The 22,049-nt window shown below is 45.4% G+C and overlaps 1 protein-coding gene across 1 annotated transcript in view; it reads left to right on the top strand.

Annotated features, from left to right (window-relative positions):
* TEAD4 (TEA domain transcription factor 4) overlaps positions 1-22,049 on the top strand; it is a 63,487-nt gene that overhangs the window by 8,498 nt on the left and 32,940 nt on the right. Inside the window, exons 2-3 of the mRNA XM_019482133.2 lie at positions 18,195-18,259; positions 19,030-19,092. Coding sequence (XP_019337678.1) covers positions 18,195-18,259; positions 19,030-19,092 — 128 coding nt within the window. The remainder of the gene's footprint in view (positions 1-18,194; positions 18,260-19,029; positions 19,093-22,049) is intronic.

Below are 22,049 nucleotides of genomic sequence, written 5' to 3'. Positions count from 1 at the left end.
AAAAGCGGACATGTCTGGAAAAGCCGGGAGGTATGGGAACCCTAACCTTGTCTCGTGATGGGTATGAAAATTCATACACGTACTCCTGTACTCTAGCACTTCCTCTTGGCGATTTCTATGTGGTTCTGGGCATTCTGAATCACCCCTTGCAGGTGCCTACCCTTCCCTAGACCCTGTGCAGGGCACCTAAATCTGAATTGCTTTTAAGCACTTCCAAGCTACACAGATTTTAGACTCCAAATTGGGTCATTTTGAATTGTCCCCCTGAGACAGACATTTGTAAGTTGGGTGGCACAATCCTGAACTCTAGGGTGCCTACTGAGAACATAGGCAGACAAGGTTCCTTGGGTGAATTTGATATCTTTTATTAGACCAACCCAAATGGTTGAAGAATAGTTATTAAGCAAGCTTTCGGGTTCAAAAACCCTTCATCAGGCTAAGGAAGCTGCAGCAGTTGGTGTGTGCTCTTCCTGGATGGAATGAGAACATATGAATGCTGACATCTTGCACCTATCACGTTCTTTGTGATTTCCCTCAATCCAAAAATGGCCCTATTGGAAACCAAACTGAAAAACAAACCAATCCCCAAAGGTTTTACGAAATCGCACATGGTGCACTTCACTGTGTTAAGCATATTTATTCCCTTACACAATGTTCTCTGTTCATGTCCAAATGAAATGCATCTAGTGGGTTCCCAGTTTACAAAAACTAGCTAAGCTTTTCGTCCTCTTATATTTGTCCTCAGCAACTAACGTGCTGCAGAATCGCCTATAAGTTAAGGACTGCGCTAGAAATGTCCTGAGATGGTGCTAAGCAGTCTGGTCATACATTTGGATCTTTTAAAAATTGGCAAAATTCTCAACTGAGCTGTTGTAGCTATGGGCTGTTCCCATTATTTTGACCAAGTGAATTGTGACACAGTATTCCTGCAAGTGGATATGGAACCCAGATTTGAAGCTCCGATTGCAAGTGCTAGAATAGAAAGAAGAAATTTAGGGTTCATGGTCCACCAGCCATGTTTAAGCCAGTTCCCCATGTTCTGGGCATCCCCTGCAATCTTTCAATTTGCCATCAGCAGTCTTGCCAAATAAAGAGTTTGCATTATATGACTCGGACCAGTTTCAGCTTGACTTTGTCTTTAATTAGGCAGCAAATTTCCATTGAGACTGCTACTATAATGCCTGCAGTCTATCAAGTTCCTCCTTCCATGTTTGTATAAGTGTAGTGTCTCTCTATAAAGTCCCTTGTGTTAAAATGCACATCATGCTTTCAGAAATGTCTTTGTGTTCAGTGTACAAATTGGTTGCAAGTACAAAGACCTGTACTCTTCCATAGAGTGATATGTCATGTTCCATATATCACTGCAAAGCTGAAGCCTCGAACCTTTTGGTCAACCAGCCAGATCTGGTCAAATTATCTAGGCAACTGACCAGATGATGACTGGAAACTATGGAAATAAAAAAAAAAAAAAAATCACACTGTGACTGTTACCTAATGTTTCTTTGAGTAAATCTGAGTCCCTTCTGATTCATCAAAACCTGGGAGTAGCATAGCAGCTTATCCCTGGAATGAATGACAATTAATAGCTGTGTCTGTCCCTGGTGGAAAAAGTATTACCTTGGGTACTTCACAGGTACTTAGTTTGGAAAAAGACTTTGTCCTGGAGAAATCAAATGTCTCTTTTTACATTTTCTTAACCATTTGAACAGAAATGTATCAGCGGTTTAGGATGGTTGCATCCTACATACATGGGTTTTATTTTGGGGGAGGTTGTTTGTTTTGCTTTGTTATGTTTTTTAATTCTTGTTTAAGCAAGTAGCAAAGATCTTTGCCATAGTTTCCAGGGATTTTTAGCAACTTGACACTATGTGTGCATTTATAGACGTGCTGCTGGAGGTGGGGTGGGCTTTAATTAGCGAGCCATACTAATTAAAAGCACCAGTGTGTCACGTGTAGCAGGGTCCCCCACACTAAACGGCAGCAGCAGGGTGTGCTGAACTAAAGCTCATCAAACGAGCTTTAGTTTAAAGCGCTCCCGCCACTTTTCAGCACAGGGACCCAGATGCATGTGACGCTGAAGGCCGCTGGAGCACATTAATTTCCATGTTCCAACAGACTCGATTAATCAAGTCTGCTTCAATGAGCTGGATTTACAGCATGTGGGAGCAGCCTTTCTGCAACTCTATAGGAGCCCTAAATTCCCAGGTTTCTATTTCAGACATAAACCCAGTAGCCTTAGCTAAGGATGCATATTTCCCAGTATGCATGACTGTAGCCAGTTTCTTGGGTCTCTTACTCGCATACAAGTAACTATCTTCCAGTAATGTCCTTCTGGAGCTTTCCTTTTGGTTTATTCTTTCATATCCCATCTGCTTCTAAATTTCCAGTCTTTAGTAGATGCATGAAATGAACTGACTGGTGTAGTCTACTCGAAGCAAAGAGCTTTCTCCTTTCTTTGACATTATCCTGTCTTCCAGAAGTGCCTGGCTTCCAGCATGCCAAGCTATCCACTCTTTTGTCTTCTGCATGACATGAGTCTGTCTGCAAGCCATTGATCTCTCTCTCATCTTGGTCCTCTTCCCTCCCATGCATCTAGGCAGTTCTATAACTTTCCCGCTGATGTGTAAAAGCAGGCATATGAACAGTGATGTTCTCTTTGCTTCCTTTTGAAATGTTTTTAGAATAACTGCAGGCTTGACTCACAATTAGAGTCTACCGTATTTACTCTCAATAGACTCATATCTATATATTACATTCATTTTTGTCATGTTTTCCCATGAAAAATATAAATGGATACAATCTACTTTCCTCCCCCCCCCCCCCCCCCCCCTTTGCTTCTCAGGTTTTCACGTAACTTGGGGGCTGGACCTGATGATCTCACAAGGTCCCTTCCAGTTCTTAAACTTCTGTGAATCTTGAAGAAGTTGAGCTAGTGCTGAGGAGAGCACAAAGCATACCAGATTTAACATTGATCTGGGGTTGAAGGGACTGATTTGGAGCCAAAGATTAAAGTGGCTAAATATATATGGCTTGGCTAGGCAATGACTGAGTGAGGGAGATGCAGAATAACAGTCTAAAAATATTTGAAGGGTGTTAACATTGAGGAGGGGGAAGGATTATGCCACGTGGGACATATGGGTATGAGTAGGATTAAAGGGCGAGAATGAAGAAATATAGGCTGAATATCAAGGGAAAAACTCCTGGCAGTGGGGTGTATTATGGTGGAGGACTTTCTCCCAAAGAGGTAGTGAAAGCTATGCTGCTTGGGAGTTGTGACAGTAGAGGGGACAGAACATGAAGAAATATATGGTAGGAACTTAAATTCCTGAGAAATCCAGGGTGTGACTTCACAAGGGTAAGGAGAGAATGTTAAACTTGGCTGGTGATTATTTCACATGGCAGACTGAGTGGGAAGGAGTTGTTAGCATGTGAGAACCCATTAGTTCTCATTGTTAATAGGTGCAAACTTGTCTGAAGTACCTTTAATACTTGTATTTCTCTGAAGCTGATGCTACAATGTGTTGTAAGATGCAAGAAACCTAGATTAATTAATTTGTGGAAAGACTTATCTTAGTCTTGTCTAATTTTCATAAGTTTAGTCAATGGTTCTCAACCAGGGTGCCATGAGACCCCTTTCAGCATAGGTGACATGTAGAGGGAATCTGAGAGGGCATGTGCCCCCCCCCCGACAGAGCTGCCACAGCAACACCTGCAGGAGCTCACCAGCTCTGACCCTGCCACCAGCAGTGCCTGCAGGTGCCTCCCCAGACTCGGGAGATAGCAGTCACCCATGCCTTTAGGAGTGCTGTGATCAGGGCCGTCCCTGGGGGCAGTGAATCAGGGTAACTGCCCCAGGTCCCATGATTTGGGGAGGGCCCACAGAGCTTGGCAAAGCAGCCGTGGTGACTGCACCATGGCTGCCGGCTTCCCGTCTAGCCACTTGCTACCTGCTACCGCCGCCACTGCTGATGGCAGCAGCAGCTTTTTTGGGTCCGGGGCACGTGGGATCGGGGTGGGGCGGGGCCCTGCATGGGCTGATTTGCCCTGGACCCTGCACCCTGCTGGGGTTGGCTCTGGCTATGATGTAGACACCACCAGTGGCAGCAGCCAGGAAAAACTGCCCTGTGCGCAGGGTTGCATCATGCGCACTCCACCTGCATGAGGGTTCTTTACAAGATATTTGTCCCAATAATGTAAGAAACCAGCTAATGAAGGAACATATAATAATAGACCCTTAAGGAGGGACCCCCTCATCCCCACACCTCACGTAGAGCTGAGAATCTGCAGCAGAACCAGACCTGTTTGTTAGTCCTGAACAGCTGCTCATTAGCTTCTCTGGAACAAGGCCTGTATTGTCTGTGTGTGTGCTGAAGAGCTGTGCAGCACCACCAGGAAGGCTTGGACAGATGGCCCTGCAAGTCTGTTGGTGACTAGAGGAACTGGCTCAAACCTCTGGGGCCTGGGTGCACCTGCTTCTGAAAGGGTTTGTGGCCAGCGGCTGTTCCTCTTTAGCGGTCACCTTGAACTTCTGACCCATCTTCTGGGTATTCCCCTCCAAAATCCCCTGCTAAGTACATGTCCATACCACACGTTTCCAGGTCATGCTTTGCCTCTGGCTTTTGACCTGGAAATTGATGCTGATTGGTCGACACTGCTGTACCTGAAATAGCTGTCTTTAGTGTGCTATTCACCCTTGATTCCCCGGGTATCTAGATTTATACCCTAGTCTCCACATACCTTTTCTTTTCAGGGGTTCAGAACTGAGCCCCTGGGTTGAAGCACAGTAAAGATGGGCAGTGCTTCATTAGAGAATTTCTTATTAAATTGGAACACCACAAATTCAGTTAATTACTAGAATTATTGACAGGGGCCCATTTCTGTGCATAGCAATTTGACAAGGAAAAGAGATGAGAGAGCTAAGAGTCTGCCCTGAAGGCCGAGAAGTCTAGAAGCTCAGCCAGCTATGTTATATTTAATGGGCAAAGGGCCAAATAATGACAGCTCTTTCACCCTGCTGACTTACTGCTCTCTATAACCCTGTGTCTGTCCAAAGAGTGTTCCATATACAGCTTCATAGAACAGGTGGCTTTTCAGAAGGAACATGAAGGAATTGGACCAACTTTGGAATATTCTGGGGAGGCAGGTGTTGTGACCATAAGGGCTGACCTTGAAAGAAGATTTGGGAAGTCAGAAGTGGAAGGAGACAAATTCAACTGAAAAGCAGAAGAAAATGGGAGGGTGAAGCAATATGGATCTTTGGATCAGGAGTCATCTTTTTGTTAAATGTCCCTGGAGTACATAGTACAGTGTTGGGGGTACATAGCACCCTTGACAGAGGTGGTTACCTTCTATTGCCATACGGACAATTCATTGTGACAGTAATGATAATGATTGTATATTCTACATATAGCAGCTTTCAGGTGGAAGGAGCTCAAAGCACTTGCATGTTTGCAAACTATATATAGTGATCCCGATCAGTTAATCCACCACTGAATGTAGTCATGTCTGGGCTTAGAAGTAGCAGATGTTTCCAGAGGGCATAACTGAACAGTGACAAAAAGAGAGAAGGAGAATGAGAGAATCTTAAGTGCAACTGAAAGGGAAATTAATAAGCTTGGCATGATTCAATTAAGCAATATTGGAACTGGCTACATAACCTCAGCTCTGTTATGGCCAGTAACGATCATCACTTCACTACTATAATACGCCCAAAAATGGCTTCTTCAGCAGCACAGCTTTACCTAGTACAATGATGGGGTAATTGCCAACAACCTCCTACACTGATTTCAGTTCTTCATTTCCAGATTGATTTCAATAAAAAATTCTTCTCTCTTAATGTTGCTGAAACTGACACACACCTTGTAATCGGCCGTACTGGAGCAGGTCCTGCCACAGAATTTAGGTCTAGCTTTGTGGCTGACTACACCAGGCTTTGGGACTTGTGTCCTTGAGCAAGTGGTGGAGTCTTGTTACATTGTAATGGAATTAAACCAGACAGGCCAAGAGGCACTGATAATTCGTGTGCAAGGGAACAGACCTCCACTGGCCCATAAGTGGCCAACTGAATGACCTGACTGAGATAGTTTCCATCTCTTATTTCTGCTACTGAGACCCTCACACACTTGGTACATCTGCCAGCTGGGCCTGTACACAAGGCAGACCATCACTGACTTAACACTCGGGTGAAAATCCATCAGAAACTATATACAGCTGGTGCTGACGGAGAACCTGATCTAAATCCTGCTGAGGCCAAAAGGGGTAAAGACTTTCATTGACTTCAGTGAGAGATGGATTGAGTCCTAATCCGGGATTTGAAATGTGAACTCCTGTGACTTAAATGAGACTTGCATGCGTCCTTTTAAAACTAGGCATCTATTTAATTGCTGTCTCAAATTGGTACATTTTCCAGAGTTTGGGAAATGAGAAAAATGTGAGGAGAACTGGCTGGATGGGGTTGTAGGTTTGCAGATGTCAGTGAAGGGGTTGATTGGCTGCATGGGTTTGAAATACATTTCCGTCTGGATTTTCAGTGACTGCTTCAGGTGATAATCTGATATTCTGCCCTGAATGTGGAAGATGCATGTCGTTGCAGCAGCAGCCTCAGGATGACCAAGATCTCTCAGGCTCACTAAATCTGGCAGGGGAAATACCATGACCACCAAGGTGGTTTTCCTGCTGGCTGGGGAAAACCACAAACGAGGCAGGGGGTAGTACCCTGACTGAAGTAATGCATAGTTAGCCTCCCACTTTCACTTCCAGTGGGAAGATTTCAGCTATATGTCTACTTTATGGAAATGGGAGACTTCTCTCTAGCTTGCTCCTGCGACCATATGGCTGAGAGCAAGCAAAACTCGAGGGCATCCAAACCCCAAGCCTCCGGGCTTGGACCTGCACATAGGATGCCCGCCAAGGGATTTAGAAGCATCTGAAGCCCCAGGCAGGGGTGGAGGTTGCTTGCTGGTAGCAGGGCTACAAATGGTTCTTGAATGACTTATGGATTTGGAATTAATTTGGCTGATTTGATTTGAGATGCAAAAAATGTTGCTTAAAACAAACAAACAAACAAACCCTCTGTGGCAGGTTCCCATTAGGTTCTTGCCAGTTTTACTCTGGGAGGTTTCAGACAAAGTCTTGCACCTGTGATAGCAAGAACATTCTCATTGTGTGTTTGGAGGGCCGCTTTATTGGGTGAGCTTTATCTTGCCCCTCTCTGCTCACAGAAGTTTTTACTTTTACAGCCACAGAAGCCCATCAGTCCTGTTCCCTCTGGCGTATGTGGGGAGGGGTCAAACAGAATGGCACCAGCCCCTCCCTTCCAGGGTTTTTTCCATGAGAGGAGGAACTCCTTGCCCACCTGGGGGAAAAAGGCACCGGGGCAGCCTTCTCAGAGCCCACACCATGGGACTGCTGCTGCCAGTGTGTGGCATTCAGCTGCAGCAGCCTCCCCAGGGTCTGCTCCTACCCCCAGTGCCTTTTTTGCCCCCCCCTCCCCCCTCCTTTATGCTACTGGGTCTCCTGTGGCAAAACTTCTGGGGGCAGGGAGAGGGAAGGGCCATCATTCCACCCAGACAGAGTATGGAGACAGCTGGAGCAGGTAAGAGACCCCCCTCACTTCCCGTCTCCAGTGTTTGGCACTGCCTAGGGCACTGCAGGAGCTTACTACACTTCTGATTCCAGGAGTGGAGAATTCTTGGGGAGGAATAAAGTCCATTGGAGTCATTCAAGAGAAACAAAGAAGTGACTGATTCTCATTCTAAGGACAAAATTACCTGTACTTGTGCTCAGAGAGCTTGCCCCAGATGGTCAGTGCTCTGGTCTTAGATTGTTTAGCATCCTGGAGTGATTAGAGAGGTATCTGGCTTGTCTTGGCTTGGGGCCTATGTTTACAGTAAGCCACAATAAAATGCAGCATAGTGTTTTATGGAATGTCTCCTGTTAAGTGGTCCCAGGATGCTGATTGTAATGAAGGTTGAGTCTGTAAGCACGGATGATGTGCTTGGCAGTGTATTTGAGATAACGTGAAAACAGTGTTTGTCCTGCCAAAGACTTTCTAATAATCACAATAATGCTCTACAGACGTCTTGACTTAAACATACCAGCAATGCCTGTGTGAGAACAATACCTTGGGCAGTAAGGTGCATTCCAGCTTGTTGAGCTCTCTGAACTAAATCATTAGAACCCAATATTGAGGAATGGACCCATCTGAGAGATATGGAATAACTCTACATTACATAGTGAGCTATGCAGAACTGACTGAACTCCTAAATCCTGTGCACTGGACCCACTCAGTATGAGACAAGGGATGACCATGAGGGACAAAACCACACACCACACCATGACTAAAGTAGGAGCAAGAGTTTGAGCAGAGGAGGTGGTCATATGTTTAGGACAGAGAATCATTTCAGAAAGAATGAAGAGGTTTATATTTCTCAGGATGGTAGAAGGCTGCAGGGGCAGTTTCAGACCTGGTCAGCCAGTCACCTCTGCTCTACAGTCTCTATTCAACAATAGTGACTTCTAATGACAGTGGAGTTGGTGCTCTCTTGTGGCTGGAAGAGGAAATGTGGGAATATCCTCCTATGCACGCCTCAGTGATATGGAGTGTAAGGGCCAGGACATGTACAGTAAAGGAGTTATCAGACTCTACTGAAGTGAGGACAAGCATACCCAAGCTATGTTATAACTAAATTCTTTAATTGGCTCCTCTTGAGCACCTGACTCTGAATTGAACATGGCTCATGTATGACCAGAAGAGAGAGAGACAGAACACAGATTTTTGAGATGTTCAAATAGGTGAAAGATCTGTGTGAATTTTGTTCTCTTTAATTTAGCATTTAGAGACTTGGACACCTGTAAGGCAAATAAAATACAGTTTAGAGACCTGACTCTGGGCAAAGTGTTTATTGCTAAATCAAGGTGTTTTGGCTGAATAGATGGGGAATGAAGGAAGAACTTACACTGAAGTTAAGAGTGCTCTTCATTTTGGCTGTGCTGAGCTGCTGGAAGTAATGGTCAAAGTAAGAGCTGATAGAGAGATGCAGGCAGAAAGTGAGGAGAAAGTTGAGTCGATGAAGGAGTTCGTGTTGATTTGTGAGACCCTTACAGTGTACAAAATGACACTGCAGGCTAAATTCAGAATGGTGAAAACCAAGGAGAGAGAGGAGAGACTCAGGCTAAAGCCTTAGTAGAGAAGATCCTACCACAAAAGGGAGAGTTTTAGGGGAGAAAACAGATGAGTGATAATCTGCCATGTTATTGGGAAAGACAGTCACAGGGTATAAACAGCCAACAATCGAGGATGACTAAAAAAGTGAAGAGCCAAGGCCGGAGAAAAGAGATCATTGACTGCGGAGCAATAATGGAGACAGCTGGGAGATGGGGAGAAGACAACTTTCCTCAAGGTTTTGATAAGAAATTGGAAGTAGAGGAGAAGTTGTTAGAGAGTCCAGGGAAGATACTCTATTATCAAGGTAGATATTGATGCATGGCTAATTGTTGTTGTATCTTGCTGGTGAGGAAGCAGCTGAAAAACAAGGTAAGAGTGGTTTTGGTACTTGAAGCACCATTTATGGGAAAGTATGATGCTCAAGAAAACATCAGGTATAACTGGAGGGAGGAAAGGAGCAAAAAGAGTGGGAGGAAAGTAGGGAGACAGGGGATAGTGTTTTGACCAGAACTGGCATATTTGGCAGTGACAGTGTAGCTAAGATTCTTCTCTGGATTAAAATGTGAGTCCCAATAAAACCTGGGCTGCAGGCTGTACTTTGTTTTGCTTCATGCTTACAGCACACCATGGGGTGCAGATATTTTTCCTTATATCTGCAACCTCCATAGGGGATTGATTCATTTGTATAGTTTTATTTCTTGTGTGTGAAGTTCTTGAAGAGCTCTTTTGTCTTCTGTAATCAGCAGATAAGTAAATAAAGTTAATAAAACTGTGCTGTGCCATGAGCCATTCATTAAAACTAAGCTGCCAGATTGAAAAAATGGTTGGAATGACTTCCTTCCTTATGCTTTAGCTTCCCCCTGCCTAGGTACAGCTGGAGCACTGCTGCCATAGCACCCTCAAACTCGCTACTTACTGGAGTGGTTTCAAATGGCAAATGTTTATTTTCTTGCTGTAATTGGGGAATGGATCTGATTGTAGCAAGGGGCAGATATTTTCATACAATTTCCAGAAACTCCTATGAGGTCTTCATGCCCACCCCATTCAGGACAGAATCTCCTCTCTCCCTCATCTTAGCTAGCACCTGCTCTTTGACATACAGGGTTTATCTCCAGATAATGGGGAATGTTTCTTTGCTCCTAGAACAGGTAATCCCTAACAGAGAAAAGCAAAGGAAAGATGAGAAATGAGATTGGGATACATTTCTTACAACTGAGCTGTTTGCTTTGACTTTTTCCTGTAGAAGACAGTTCTGTTCTGCAATGATGGAATGAGTGCAGTTAGGAATGGGGAACTGTCATTGCTTCATGCTTCTCTTAGGAAAACTTTTTTTGGGATTTACTGAATGCAGATAGTTGCAATCTAGTGTGAAAAAGGACAGGACCCAATTCTATTGCCCTTGGGAATGCATGCCTACTCAGAGTGACAGATACAGAGGTAACAGGCAATGCTGCTTCAGCAGAGGCAAAGAAGACAAGAACACAAGAGAGGATCTTTCTTCATTCCCATTTTTTTAATTCTGTGTCCCCAAAAGGAAGGCTTCAGGGAGATTAAAGAGCTTTTCAGAGCTGGGCTGCAGTTGGTATGTTGGCTAGAGCTTTGTGAAACTTAATGCAGGGTTTTGACAGAGGAGACACAACTGTTGGCAGGTTCCTGTGACCATGGCAGGCTTCAGCAGGGGGTTATTCTAAGAACACAACATGCGATTGGATTACTGAGCAACACTTTACAGGGCTGTAAAAATGAACCATCTGACAGTATGTGACAGCTCCCAGCCTGCTCCAGCCAAGTGGAGAGAGGTCATTAGCCTGCGGATGGATATAGTGAAGCTGAGTTTATGACACAAAAAGTGTCCTGTGCAGGCTTTGAACCACTCAAAATCCCAACAAACTCAGAAGCCCAACAAACACATGGGTACTTCCAGCTCCTAATAAGGGGAACAAAGAACCTTTCAAATTGATTTTTCTTGGGTTACAACCTTGTGTTCCTTTAATGGGCTCTTGTTAGAAATGTTCTCAGGTTTAGGACACCCCAGAGTTCTACCTTTTGTAATCCCCAAGTTACTAATATGTGTCTCTATGGAGTCATGCTTTTGGAGCCATTACTAGATAACATAGCTTGCTGTCCTTTTGTATCTTCACTTTGTTTGGAAAGCAGCACTTCAGGGAGAGAAAGGTAGAGAACAGTTACCAAGAAATGAAAGAGGTTGGGAGATAGAAAATGGAAAGTTAGACGCAGAAGCTGAAGGATGGGTGCCTGTGTGATTAGATAGCAAAGAGCTGAAATCTTCACTCATTTTTATTTGCTTGGCATAGCATAAGGGAGGTGCATAGGGTCTTTACTGAAGTTTCACAGAAGTTTAGGGCTGGAAGGGACCTCATGAGATCATCTGGTCCAGCCCTTTCTTTGTCAATATTGAATGCAGTCTAACTTGTTGTCAGTGCCTGTTTCAGTGGTATTTGGGATGGGACTGGGCTCAGTCTACATAACCTTGGATTTCAACAGAGTTCAGCCAGACTGTAAGTGTGGCTGGGTTTGTGATGGCCTGTCTGACATTCTCATTTTCCCTTGGGTCAAGTTTCCCTTTCTTCTACAGTACCCTTCCCCACCCACTTTGGCACATGCATGCACTAACTTTCCCATGGCATGTTTTGAGTGCCTCCTCTTGCCCTGTCCATCTCCCATCGCTCAGACTATTTGCCTCGTGCTTGAAGCGTGGACAGAATGTTGGAAGCAGTGCCCTCTGCTCATTGCTTCTGGGTGCTGTTCCTTACTCCCAAGATTGTGAGACTGCTGAGATGCATTGGACAGATGGAGGCTTTGAAAAACCATAAATATTATTCTTGGCACTCGAGAAAGGTCGGTTATCAGGCTGATGTTTGACGTCTTGCTAGCTCTTGGTTTCAGCTTTGTAGAAATGGTTGTGTTGGTTGAATAGCAGCCAGGTGGCAGGTGGCCTGCCAGCATCTGCTCCTGTCTGATTCCCCCCTGGGCATATCACTACAAGCAGGGAGAGTGAGAATCCCAGAGGTCAGAAGCACTATGCTGGGCATCGCATGTCTTGCACAGAAGTAATTCCTAATTTGTGCATAGCCGAGCTGGAAGGATCTGAAAACCGACCTGGCTAAGGGCCTGGTCCTTCTCTCTGAGAGAAACCTCTCTAACAACCACATCGACAGGGAAGGCTTCAAGTTCTACATGTGCAGAGTGCCAGAGATATCCAGGCCTATGCTTCCTTGCATTTCATGAAAATAACCCCCCAAAATCCACACACTCAAAATGACCTGCAGCAACTATTCTCTGGTAACGTTTCCCTTTAGCAGCAGTAACTGCAGGATATAGGAAGAACCAAAAAAAAAAGGAAGAAAGAAAGAAATCAAATGCATTTATACTGGACAAAGAAAGTGTGCATTTCTTTTTTGTATAACTTTCTTTTTGTGTGTCTTTTACTTCAGAAATTTGTAAAGAATAACTCTGGTTCCCCTGTTGCTGGAACAGGTCTCCCCAGAGGAATCATATTGCTGAAGTGGGGGGCCTTCACATCTCTTTTGAGGGGGAAGGGTCCTGAATCTTTATCAGACAGAACTTTTCTTTCTGATTTGTTCATTCAGGTGCTCAAGTTAGATAGGCAGGATTATTTTTTTGCAGGGAACGAAAAGCTAAAAAGCCAAGTAATGTCTCTCTCCTCCAGAATTTTAAACTATCTGAATAAAAATCCTGTATCTTCCTAATTGTCATTTTCTGGATGACTCTCACTGAATCTCTAGTCATAATACAGGCTACCATGGCAAATTGAGTAGAGGACATTAATTTCTAACATAAAAAGACCCTGCCCTCACAAAAGCTACATCCTTCTGGCCTTTATTCATTACAAATGAGCTATGCAAGGATCCTCATTCTGATTCATTTGCCTATCCTTGTTGTCTCCACCCATTTACAATTTCTACTACTTCTACTTGCTGTTCTTCCCTTGGCTCTCCTGATCCCTGCCTGCTCCATCCTGCAGAAGTCCAAATCACACTACTTCATCCTGTTCTGCCCCTCTTGGGCTCTGGTGACATGAATCCCAGCTCTGGTCCTTCCTCACCAACCTGCTTCCTTCAACTACCTTTGCATCTCCCATGCCACCATTCCTCACCTAAGGCCCATCCCCCAACTTTCCCCTTCCTGTGCCATCTCTGGAGCTCCCACTCCATCTCTCTTGTTTGCAGGTGGGGGTCCCAGGGGTGACCATGACAATTCCTCATGCCCTGTGACCATCCCAGCTCTGTCCCGAGGGTGCCTTCTTATCTCATCTACCACGGCTTGCTGGCAAAATAATAAACAGGGAGGCTGCCCATGAGCCTTTGTATGGCCCCTAGTCCCACTAAACCCTACTAGACCACACTGGCCTTTGGATCCCTTGCTGGGCCCCTCTCCAAGATGGTGCCTCGTGGGACACCTCAAGCCTTATGGGCTAATTGCATGGCTCCATACCTTGCCTATACCATGCCCCATGTCTTGCGGGTGTTATATGAACAGTTGACCCACTTAGCCCTTTCCAGGGCTGAACTCTGCTCCTATGCTGGGCCTCTTTCATACCCCTGTCTACTACACCCCTCTGGTGCCGGGCCCTCCGGCCCCTGTGTCTCTGTGCCCCTCTGGCACCATACCCCCTGTGTCCCTGCACTGCTCTGGTGTTGTGCTCTACACAGTCAGGTGCCCCTCCCACTGGGCACTAATGAGGCCTCCACCTTGCCTTACAGTCTCATCCCAAACCACCAGTACAAACAATAACCCAAACATAAGCCCATTACACAACAATAAGAATGGAGACTGTGCTCTGTCCCTTTAAAAAGGCAAACTCCCACCCTAGGACAGTGCACCAATGCCTACCACTTGCCCTTTGTTCCTTTGTTCTCAGTTCTTCCCCAAAGGCTCTCACAATCTTATCCTTAGTGACTTTAGTTTAGCTGTTGGCCACACCTCCCACCTCTTAGCTGTACAAATCCTTACCCTCCCCTCTTCATTTGAACAGCAGCCATGGATTCAACTCCACTGTTAATCAAAAGAGTCATTGAGTTGAGAGTGTCTTTTCCAAGTGCTGTTCTCTCTGATACTGAGAGAAAGCAGCCACTTTTCTACCATCATCTTGTATCCTTCTACTTTTCCCATCCCTTCCTTCATGCCCTATCATTCAGGCTTTCCAGGACTTCTATTCCCTCAGTGTTAATCTGTTGATCTGTCCTATTCTCTCAGTGCTGTCAGCCCTCTCCTCACTACACTTTTCTCTCACTCTGCTGTTCTGGTCGTTGATACACTTCAGGCTCCACTTCTCTCCACTCTTCACTTGCCCCCTCTTCTCCAGCACAAGGCCCAGGTTCACCTGCAGCATCCACTTCTGCTCCTGTTCAAATGCTGAAGAGTGCCTCTGGCAGAAATCTTGTGACCAGGCTGACTCCTCAATCACAAATTCGTTCTCTTCTCCATTGGTTCTGCCATTGTCCCAGCTAATCAACTCTGCATCTCCACCTTCATTGACTCCCATATCTGCAATTCCAGCTGACTCTTCACTACCTTTGACTCCTTCCTCAGGCTTTGCCTTCTTCTGTCTCCATTTACCCCTCTCTCCCTCCCTCTTTCTTTCTCTTTCTCCCCCCACAGGATCTCTCTTTCTTCCATGGGAAAATTGACAACATTCTCCCCCTCTTCTTGGTTTGCACTCTTTCTTCTTCCTTCCCAGAGACACTGTTAGAATTTCCTCATCTGCTTTCCTCCCCTAGACCTTTTTTATTTTTGTGTCTCAGTGGTCTTATCCCCTCTCATGATCTCCTTCATGCCCTCGGTCCCTCCCTCCCCTTACCCTTCTCCTTGACAGTCCACTCTCTTCTGGCTCTTTCCACTCGCAATGGAAGTTTAGCCTCTTCCCTCTTGAAAAACACACTTGACCCCACAAGTGTTTCCAGTTGCTGGCCTATCTTGCTCTCCCCTTTCATCTGATTTTGGGGTAATGTCATTCACAAATGCCAGTTCAACTTTCATCTCCAGTAATGACGACTCCCAGATCTACCTTTCTGGTCCACTCCTTTCTCCTCCTGACAAAACTACTGAGATCAGTTTCTCTGATATCTCCTTGCGATTGCTAAGCCATTGGTTCAAGCTCAAGATAGCTGAAACACATGTATCACTCCACCTGCCACCAGGTCTACCTCGGCAATTTCCTTTCTCACTCACTCATAGTGGCCAACACCACCACCACATCATTCAGGCCTATAACTTAGGCCTGGTTTGCAAGTGGTGTCCTATTTTTGGGCTGTGTTGACTTCTAAAAGTCCCTTTTGTTCTCAAAGTTCTCTCAGATGTGTTAACATCTTGTGTTAAACCTCTAAGTAACATAACTTACCTGACAAAGATCTGATTATAGCATCAAAGAAGTGCTTCAGCCATTGCAAGTGATTTCACGTGGTGTCATCATTTAGGCTACACTGGCAAAATAACTGTTTAGCTGGCCTAAGATGTAACTCCACAAAGGACAGTTTCCAATAAAGTTGTAGAGAAGCCTCAGGTCCTTACATCTTGCAGAATTTTTTGTCTAATATCCCTAAGATACAACCTTTCTTTTCTACACAGGGCTAACTCTCATCCAGGCTCTCATCATTTCCCATATCAGTTACTACAACATCCTTTTCTCTGGCCTTGACAAATGTAATCTTGCTTTACTCATCTCCTTCCAGAACCTGGCTGCTTTGAGAATGTCACCCCACCCCGTGTCCTCTCCTGGGTGCTCCTACTCCATCACATCAAACCTAAGTTACTGGTCTTCACTGTCAAGGCACTTCACAACCAGCCACTCTCATTACCAGTCACTTTCATCTTTCATTCAGCATTAAAATGTGAACTCTGGCTTCTGTTAACCCTGTGTGCCTTTTCTTCCAGAGGCAGGTAGCATAGCCAGGTTCTAAAAGGGTCTACATCAATTTATGCATGATTGATCTATTAATGGCTATTGAACAGAACAGTTGAAGAAGTTTCCTCTGGGATCTCTAAACCAATAATGGTAGATGCCAAAGAAAGAATTGAATAGGGGTAGATCACTCTAGATATGTCAGGTTCAGTGTTCTCCCTCCATAGCATTCATCCCTGACACTGTTGGAGATAAGTGGTGGGCTGGATGGGCAGAGCTCAGGCTGTCCATGGGCTGGATCCAACTAGTGGTCCCAATCTGGCACAGGGCAGTCGCAGCAGGACCCCTTCCGGCCTCATGGAGGGGGGCAGGGGACATCTTGGCTCCAACCTGGTCCCTTGGAGTGGAGGTACAGGGCATGGCCCAGCTCCAACCCTGCCCCATGGGGGAAGGGGGTATGGTCCAGCCCCAACATAGCCCTATGGGGGAAAGGGGACTTGAGCCTGGGCCTGTGGCAGAAAGGGAGCATGTTCCAACTGCATTCAGCTGCAGAGGAGGGGGCATGACCTGGCCCCAACCTGCTGTGTGGGGCTTGGGCTTTAGGAAACTGCAGCTGGGAGGGTGGCTATATTTATTGCCACTGCTCCCTCACACCAAATTTCCCAATCTATAGGGAGCCCTGTGGACTGGATACTTGCACCCTGAGCATGCCTGAGCTAGATCAGCACCATTGGTTGGCACTTATTATGTTCTTACGTTTTTACTGGCTCAGTTTTCAGACAGGCACCTAGGTGCTTTCTTTCATTCTGGGGGGAGCTTCTTGCATGCATTCACCAAGCTATCTCCTCATATCCTCCTCCATGTTCCTCCTTAAGATTCTGTTTTACCATGAGACCTACAAAAACTTGACATTGGTTGGGTTGTTGATACACCAAGATCCCTTTTTAGCTTTCTGGCAAATGTTGGCTCATTGTTTGCTTGTGCTCCCCCATCTGTGTGTATCCACCTGTCATTCACACTGTCCTGTAGCTTGTAAATACTTTGGAGCAGGGAGGGATTTTTTGTCCTGTGTCTGGAGCAGCACATAGCACAACGGGGTACAAATTCATGATTTGGATACATCCAAGTGCTATGGCAATAACAATAATAAATGCACCTGTTTTCTTTTTCCCTTATAGGTCATTTTACAGCAGGGATGGCCAACCTGCAACATGTGCCACAAGTGACATGGTGTAACCTCTGTGGGCACATCTACGCATGTTATTACTGCACATGAATAAACTGCCAAGATTATTGTTCTGAAGTTTATTGATCCTGGGTGTACCCTTTTAACATGTGCCTGGGAGCAATTAACTCTGGAGCAATAAGCTCCACAGTTTATTCATGTGCAGTACATGGCACTGGGTCAGAGCAGCACCAGCTGCAGGGACCACTGGGGGTCAGCCTGCCAGCCCAGTGTGCTGCAGAGGGGATAGTTGGGCACAAGGTTGCTTCAGGGCAGGGCTAGCCAGTAGGCAGCCCCCTCATTGAAGTACCCTTGTGTCCCAGCCAGTCTCTCTAATGTCTATACATGCACTGCTGCCGAGTGTTTTACTCTGCAGCATGACAGTACTTGTATTACAAATACTATCCTGCTATGGAGTAAATTAGTTTACTCTAGCCTAAAAGAGGTGTATGTGTAGACACTGAGATGTTTACTGCATAGCTAATTAGTGAACTGCACAGTCAACATCTCTGTGTTCTACATGGCAGATCAGAGAGCGGACTGATAAGACAGAGGCAGATAGGGTAGGAAGCAGGAAACAAGAGTAGCAATTCAGGTGGGGAGCAGAGCAGCAGATCAGGCAGGGCAAGGTGATGGGAGTGGCACTCAGGGAGCATTGTGGTACACTTGCCAAAAAGGTTGAACCCTCTGTTTTAACTTGTTTATACAACATGGGGAACAGAACTTGCAGCCCAGAGTTCTGCTCCTAAAACACAGGTTTCTACCACAACAGACTAAATGAGCACATTTCTGAGTTAGGGGGTCAGCATGAGGGTGTATTGTCTCCCTGCAGGCTTCTTTCGATAGAAAACGCCATGCTGCATCTTCTCACCAGGATCCTAACTCTCTAAATTTAACCATGCACTATTTCCTTGTTCCAGGTCGAAATGAGTTGATTGCCCGCTATATTAAACTGAGAACAGGGAAAACACGCACAAGGAAACAGGTAGGCACAAACTTTGCCACGTTGTGCTTACTCCTTCGTAAGTGCTGCTACAGATGCAGAAGGACTGAGTGAACAAAATGACTCTCTGCTCACCAGTTATTAGTCTCTGTGTTTTTGGAAGGAAACCAGCTATGGCATGCTGGTTAATAAGAGTGCAGTCAGTCTGAATGCTGTCTTACTGGCCTGTCACATTTGTCCATCTCCAACACACTGGGGCACAGAGGAAGGTTTCCACAGCCAAGAACTCAGTTGGTAGTATTAAATGATTTTACTAGTGAGCATCTCTTCATATGCCCTCAACTTCATGACCACCAACATAAAGACCTCCTATTTTACTGACTGAGGGTCAGAAATTATCAACAAATGCCTGGAAGGAGGACCAAGGGCATGAAATCCATTTGGTGGAGGGTGCCCTTTCTCCCTGGCGGAGACCAGGACATGATACCACAAGGAGAAATAGTCTCACTGTTTTCAGCCCCTTTGGGGTGAAGATTCTTCTTCCACTTCCCAGCAGGGCTCCAGTTTCACAGAGCCACTTGTGTGGGAGGAGACCTCTAAAGGGCCATCTCTTCTGTCCCTCTGTATCGTGGCTCATTTATGTTTGGAATTGCCTCATGCTGCCACCTCTTTTAAAAGGAAAAAAAAAGAAAGAAAGAAAATTAAAAGGACCACTAACTCCCCATCCCAGAGGCACCAAATAAACGTTTAACATGGCAAGCAGATGCCAAGCAGCACCAGTGAATTCAGATGGAATTTGTTTTCAATTGCAGGTATCTAGTCACATCCAGGTGCTGGCACGTCGAAAAGCTCGAGAGATCCAAGCCAAGCTAAAGGTAGGATGTGTGTCCCTAAATAAAGCACACCACCTCCTGAGGCAGTGGTCCATCCTCCCTCCTCTCTTGTAATAGCCTTGCAAGGAGTGAGATCAGCACTGAAACTGTAGCAAGCTGGGGAGGAAGGAGCACTTCCCAGGAAGCGTTGCTCTCACGCTGGTATTGTTATGGTTCTGTGACGCAGGGCACAATTCTATTTAAAGAACGAAGAAACAATGACTTTGATTTCTTTGAGCCTGAATTACTTTTGATTTGTGAAGCCTTGGACCAAGTCAGTGGCCCCTGGTCATAGAACAGCATTTATCTCGGGAGGGGCCGAGGTTTGTACTTATCTACAGGGGCCACTGCCTCCTTCCCTGGTGGTGTGGGGGCATGCCGATTCCGGGTCCCTGTGTCTCTTCTGCCACCTGTCCTAGTGGCAATTGCATGATGCTACCAGCATAAATAAAGGCCACCCTCAGCTGGCATAACTTCTGAGGGAGGGTGATGATGGCTACCAACACCTCCTCAGGGACTGAGTCACTCAAGGGAGGAGCAGACCTCGCTCACTGTGACTCCCGGGGCTAAGCTGACTCTGGCCCTATGTCTAACTGAGGTCTGGTTTGAAGAGTGTGATTTAATGAAAAATTGGCTAGAAACCCTGGATGATGTCTACCAACCTGCTTAAGCAAACATTGATATTTTCCCTTCTGCAGAAAAAAGTCAGGGAAGGGTGCCACCTGAGAGACTTAAAGGTAAAGTAGGTTATTGCCTATGAGAGCTGATTGCCACTCTGAACCAGTTAGTCTCTCAGGTGCCACCCTTCCCTACCTTCTGCATGATTAACACAACTAACATCTGGGACAAGAGTAATGTGCTAGCAACTCAGATGTTATTTTCAGTTTAAAAACCAAATGAAGTCCTCCAATTCCACATTCTCAGATTGTGCTGGCAAAAGTACAGAGGAGGTCAGGTTTATGGAGGGAGTGGGGGTACTCACAGGACTGAAGCAGGCAGAGTGCCTTCAATGTCCATCATCAAGAATGGACTGTCTCTGAATGACCAGCACCAGGCTGTGTGTGTGTACATTTGGGGCACTACAGGAAAACCTCTTTAATTTGAAATGCAGAGGACCAAAAAATAGCAACTTTGAAATAAATGAGCTCCAAGTAACTGTATGCATAGTAATTTGCATGTATGCAAATTGCTACAGTATGTACAGACTCAGTTGTGCAGGAAGCCATGCAGGAATTAAATAAGATGTTAACAGAAAAACCCCATTTCATAATCACTGTTTTATTTCTTTTTTTTTGTAAACTGCTCTAAATTTTAGCATAAGCACACTCTAAAAAGTACTTCTATGTATGTTTATATGAAGTACACACTATTTTTGGTAAAATATATACTCCTTCTAGTCACTGATCATTGCCTCCTTAACCCGCCATAGGAATCCAAGTACAAGTTACATAAGATGCTACTTCAAAGCCAAAAGGCTTGTGGGTTATAATGTGGTTCATGGAGCTAGACCCCAGCAGAGTCAACAGTGTTTCAAGCCATAGTAACCCTACAGCCCAGCACTGCAGAGGATATCTGGTATACACACATATGCTGAGCAAAGGACCTGTGTGCTATTTTCCTCCAACTCACAACTGAAACTGGTTTTCTTTTCACAAGTCCTGGGACCCTTCAAAAAATTATATGCAGATGAGGTTTCGAGCTTCCTGGTCTGGCTCCAGCTTATGGAGGGGTGGGCAGGGCCACACTAATCATATGTAACAGGCCAAAAGAGGGGGCAACAGAGATTCTCATCTCCATAGATGTTTGGTGAGGTTTGGTGGACAGTTTAAGTTGATAAAAGAAATAGGAATAATTGGAAATGAGAAAAAAAGCACTATTCAGCTGTGGGAGTAAAGAGGAAGTTAAAATGTAGTTGATGCAGGGGTTCATCATGACTTGAAAAAAAAAGTCGGTGCTGAGGGGAATGAAACACAGTGGCTGCTATGCCTTATTTAGATGGGCTATACTAGGTTATACTTATAGTAGGCTGTCATCAGCATTTTGGGCTTTTTGGTGAAGATCAAGCATTTTTGGTACCAGAAGGAAAGTGTCAGGACTGGCCTTGGTCATTCCTGTGCTGGCCAGGTACTATGGTACCTTTAGGCTGAGTGCCAGTTTCTTCCTGGGGCAGCAACTGGAGGCTTTTCTGATCCAAGGGGCCAGAAAAGTGTTTCAAATTTCAAAGTATCCATATCTTGAATTAGCTGTATCCTAAATCCTAAAGCATATGCAAGCCTTCCTTGTCAGTTTCAAAGTATCTGATACTTTGAACTATCCAATATTGAACTAACAAGGTTTTACTGTAGTTACTTGTGACCCTTCCCTTGGTTTTATTTTAGAACGTGGTGCTGTTTTTAGTCACTGATTAGCCTGCTGTGTTTTCCAGATGCTCCAGGAAGCCAAAGGAGCAGCAAATTACAGCTGCCCAATTCAGGGCTGCTAGGCTTGGCCATGGGCTCAAAGCCTGTGGTGCCAGTAAGTGGTCCATTCAGAGAGAGTCCTATGAAAGATAAGAGTGAGCGCAGGAAACAACAACTGCCCAGGGTGTTAAAAGATTTACTGCTGCTTATAATTGGAACCTTGACTCTGTTCCTTGCACATTGAAGCTCTGGGGTTTGGCATGATTGAAGAGCAGGTCAGCCAGGCTTGTTTCCACTTAACGCACAGGGGCAGGCAGGCTGAGTTTGTATCTCTGGGAGTTCCACTACTTAGGACCCTGTAGCATTTTCTTGGGCCATGCTGTGAGCTTTGCCCAGCTGCCTGTGGTGTACCATTTCCCAACACTGGGCTGTTCCTTTCTGGCCTGCAGAGGTAAATTGGCAGCGCTGATTCAACTAATTTATTTCTTTGCTTTTCCCAGTCATCTTCCTAAAGCAAAAAGTTAAAATATGAGGGATGTCTGCCCTTCTCTCACCTCCCGG

The sequence above is a fragment of the Alligator mississippiensis genome, chromosome 4 (assembly GCF_030867095.1).
Source record: "Alligator mississippiensis isolate rAllMis1 chromosome 4, rAllMis1, whole genome shotgun sequence".
NCBI lineage: Eukaryota > Metazoa > Chordata > Crocodylia > Alligatoridae > Alligator > Alligator mississippiensis.
Note: the sequence above shows the minus strand (reverse complement) of the source record. Positions and strands in the feature narration are given on the sequence as shown.